This window comes from Poecilia formosa, unplaced genomic scaffold (assembly GCF_000485575.1).
Source record: "Poecilia formosa unplaced genomic scaffold, Poecilia_formosa-5.1.2 Scaffold422, whole genome shotgun sequence".
NCBI lineage: Eukaryota > Metazoa > Chordata > Actinopteri > Cyprinodontiformes > Poeciliidae > Poecilia > Poecilia formosa.
The window spans coordinates 323,424-327,614 of NW_006800361.1; the positions used below are offsets into that span (position 1 = coordinate 323,424).

Genomic DNA, 4,191 nt, shown 5'->3' on the forward strand with positions numbered 1-4,191 from the left:
GGTGATCGGTATCGGTGTATCGGCCATCATGGGTGATCGGTATCGGCAGGAAAAAACCTGATCGGCACATGTCTACTTGACACGGATCGGTTGGTTGTTGTTGGGACCATCAGAACCTCAGCAGGGAAGTACGTTTTTCATGAACTCCTGGTTTGGTGGAAGATACACATCATGGAGGCTTTCTGTTTACAGATGATCCGCTGTGATCTCCGTTATCGGCTGTAGTAACCAGGAACTCCAGGTTACTACAAACACCATCCCAGATCAGCCAGAGGTAAAGTAAGGCACTGCAGGGTTGTTGGTTCAATCCTCTTTAAATGACTGAAGGAGCAGCACAGGTCAGAAATCAGGAGGAAGGATGGAGAGGAGGGTGAAGATGCGCCGCTGGCTGTGACTCCGAGGATTCTGGGTAATTTTATGCTAATCCACGGCAGGGCAGGAGGCAGAGAGCAGCCGAGCAAACAATGGCAGTGGAGCCAGAAAGTCTGGGCTGCAGTCTCCCAGGCCTTGAAAGGCATGCCGGGCAGGGCGCCGACAGCGACGGGAGGCTGCAGCACCCAGAGGCCCGCCTGCAAGGAGGGGCCCCCGCAGGGGCCGGGGAACGGGGCCAAGATGGAGGCAGGAGAGGGGGACGCCATGGAAAACTGGAGGCAGGAGGAGGGGGAAGAAAACCAGAGAGTGGAGAGGAACCAGGCTGAAGCTGTTCACAACCTGAACTCCTGCTTCCTGTCAACATCTGAAGCCTCAGAGCAGCAGCCGTGAAGCTAGTATCCGTGAAGCTAGTATCCGTGAAGCTAGTATCCGTGAAGCTAGTATCCGTGAAGCTAGCTAGGTGAAAGTTTGGTTCTGCTGAGCTCTCTGAAGGTCCCACCACAATATTTCAATCCGATTCAGCTCTGGACTTTGACTAGGCCATTCCAGCTCCTTGATTCTTCTATTCCAGTCATTTTGTTCTACATCTGCTGCTGGGTTTTGTTTGGACCAAGCTTCGGCTGTTGGACAGATGGACTCACTGTACACCCTGAAATAGTTTGGTCTACAGCGGAGGTCAGGATCCATTCAATGGCTGCCCACAGCATCATACCTGCACCGCCGTCCTGGACCATGATGGACAGAACCATCATGGTCCAGCATCAGAGGACCAGAAGTAGGGTCCTTCATCTAGACGCAGCTTTGCTAACCTCCATCCTGCCGCCATCTTGTCTCTAGAGAGGAGAGATTCTCTCCCTCTACCTGGTTCAGTGCAGAGTTCCCTCCAGTGTATTTTAAGCCTGGCAGGCTACCAGACTTTTCTTGTGGCCCCACCAGGCTAAGCATTGCTTCTTTACTTAAGTGTATGTGTGCATTTTTAAAACTTTAGTTTGTGTTCAGGTGTCTGACCTGCGACCTGCTAAACGAGGCCTGTAGCGTTTGACATGGAGCTTTCTCTGAGCAAACGATGACCTTTGACCTTCACCAGACTGATGGACAACAGCAGGTGCTTCTGGGAGGTCAGGTGGTATGTGTGAGGTCATGTGACAATGATGGTTAAACTGGAGTGAGACGTGATGTCAGCAGTGAAAGGATTGGTAATTATTGGTAAATAATGGTGATTATCTGTGATTGGCCCACATCTCTGGTTTCTGTCATCAGTCAGATCGTCACAAACATCTCAGAGTATCAGTCAGAGTATTGGAGTATCGATCAGAGTATCGATCAGAGTATCGATCAGAGTATCGATCAGAGTATCAATCTAAACTCTCTTGTTCCCATCGGTATAAATTCTTGTGATGCTGTAGCATCAAAGGTCTTATTATTTCCGTCTCCCTAAGACCTTTGACCCTGATCAGGTTGTGCGACCTCAGATTCCTTCCCCCAGGGAGCGACCACAACTCAAAGTTTCCTATGAGGCTGACGAAGGTTCCTCCTCCACCCGATGGAGGCCTTCAGGGACCAGGACCAGAACCAGGACCAGGACCAGAACCAGGACCAGAACCAGAACCAGAACCAGGACCAGAACCAGGACCAGTCGGTGTTTCCTGCTGCTGTCCGGACGGCGATAACGGAGAAGTGGAGGAATCTTCACCTGGTTGCCACAACAAAAACACTCGTCTGTTTGGGCGTCTTCGCTCCGCTTGCAGATGGAGACGAAGACAACGACAGAGATAAGGACACAGACCCAACAAGACCCGGCAGGCCCGGTTTGAGCCCACAGCAGGAAGCCCCCCGCTCCCCCTCCCTAAATCACCCAACACATCCACTTCCCTTTGAAAACATGGCTGGAGGAGAGAACAGCAGGGCGGCGCCACCTCCTCCTCCTCCTCTTCATCCTCCTCCTCCTCTTCATCCTCCTCCTCCTCAGTGGAGTCGTGTTCTGACTCGTCTCCGAGTCTCGGAGCCTCAGACTTTGGCTTCCTTCACCTTCAGCAGCACGGCGTTACTTTATTAAAGTCATGTTCACAGCTGGAGGTTTTAGGAGAAGAAAGATGAACAGAAACGTCACTTTATTTTAAACTGAAGGAAAAACAAACAGTTTTCAGCTTATTTAAAGAAACGTTTGATCTGTTGTAGAGATTGAGCACAGATATGTAATAAAGCAGATCTGTGATCCGCTGCTGGGCTGGACGGGATGTAAACAATAGAAACATCAGGAAAGAGTTTCTGTTGTTTTCAAACTGGTTTTATGTCATAAAAATCTAATTAAACCTTTTATTTCAGCCTCCACTGAAGCTTAACGAGTGTTTCTGTCTAGTTCTACTGCAAACATCTTAAAACACTTGAAATGAGAATAAACTCTTAGGTAACTTTTTATCAAGATGTAACGGCTCGTTGTAATTCAATAATTCCTTAATATTGATTTAAAAAATGACTATTTTTGCCAAAGTGAGATGATCTGCCAGTGGAACTAGAACTTCAATATTGATGAATTATTGACTCTAAAAAGCTTCTAAATCTTGCTGAATAAGTTAATTTATTATTTCAAATGTATTGAGATGTTTACAGTGGAAACTAAACATGAATATTTGGTCATATTTTGTGTTTTTGCAGCTTTATGACCCAGAGGAGGAAAATCTGAATTTTATGAGTTCAAGACGTTTGTAGAGCAGCTCTGCTAGCTGTTAGCCTCTGTTAGCTGTTAGCCTTTGTTAGCCATTAGCCTCTGTTAGTTGTTAGCCTTTGCTAGCCATTAGCCTCTGCTAGCCGTTAGCCTCTGCTAGCTGTTAGCCTCTGCTAGCCGTTAGCCTCTGCTAGCCGTTAGCCTCTGTTAGCTGTGAGCCTCTGTTAGCCGTGAGCCTCTGTTAGCTGTTAGCCTCTGTTAGCCATTAGCCTCAGCTACCCGTTAGGCTCTGCTAGCTGTTACCCTCAGCTACCCGTTAGGCTCTGCTACCCGTTAGCCTGTGCCGGTAACGGCGCAGGCTAACGGCTATTTATGTGAAAAAAAATTAAATATTAAATACAAAGTAAAACATTTTTTAAAATCATTATAATTGGGTCCATGTGAGGCTGTGGAGGTGATTCCTTTAGTATTTTAATAAGAGTTTAAAATTATATATCTAAAAAATAAAGAATAAAAATCAGTGGAGAAAAATAATAAAACTCAACTTAAAACAAGTAGAAACGTTTTAACTTTTCATTTAAATGTTTATATTTTTAATAAAACAAACATTAAATAAATAAAAATGGCTGCAGAGGTCTACATTTTTCCTCTAAGCCTGTTGAGAACTTTGACCTTCCACCTCAGTATCCTCTCTGGTTTCCATGGAGATGAGGCCACCAAGCTCCGGTTCTGATCATCTGCAGAGGTGAATCTGGGTCAGAACTGAAATCTTTGACCGTTCTGGTGTTTCTCTTCCAGGGTTTCGGACCTACAGAACCAGTGAGACCCAGCAGAACCTGAGCTGTTGATTCTTCTGGATCCAGTCGTCCCCCTCCCCCACCTGCTGCTGCTGCCGACCCGTCCTGCTGTGAACCGATCAGAACCAGCATCTCTGGAAGCAAAGCTGCTGCTGTGTGGTTCTGGACCCGGTTCTGGCTGCAGGATGGCGGTTCTGACCCGTCTGCTTGCTGCTCTCCTGCTGGCTCTCAGAACCCATGGTAAGACACCTCAGGTCCAGTTTGTCTGGTTCTGACTGAAAGATCCACCAGAACCATTTCCCTGGAAGTAGAGCTGGAATCATCTGATCCGACCCAACAGAACCAGTTTGGACCAGT

General features: G+C 47.2%; 1 protein-coding gene and 1 long non-coding RNA gene across 3 annotated transcripts in view; one reads left to right on the forward strand and one right to left on the reverse strand.

Moving 5' to 3' along the window:
- The window catches only part of LOC107833657 (uncharacterized), a 22,139-nt gene that overhangs the window by 15,955 nt on the left and 1,993 nt on the right, over positions 1–4,191 (reverse strand). The gene's annotated exons all lie outside the window — the stretch shown is intronic.
- The window catches only part of bmpr1aa (bone morphogenetic protein receptor, type IAa), a 27,200-nt gene that overhangs the window by 12,080 nt on the left and 10,929 nt on the right, over positions 1–4,191 (forward strand). For both annotated transcript variants that reach the window (XM_007577008.2, XM_016663490.1), the window contains exon 3: positions 3,836–4,074. In XM_007577008.2, coding sequence (XP_007577070.1) covers positions 4,020–4,074 — 55 coding nt within the window. In that variant the 5' untranslated portion in view covers positions 3,836–4,019. The remainder of the gene's footprint in view (positions 1–3,835; positions 4,075–4,191) is intronic.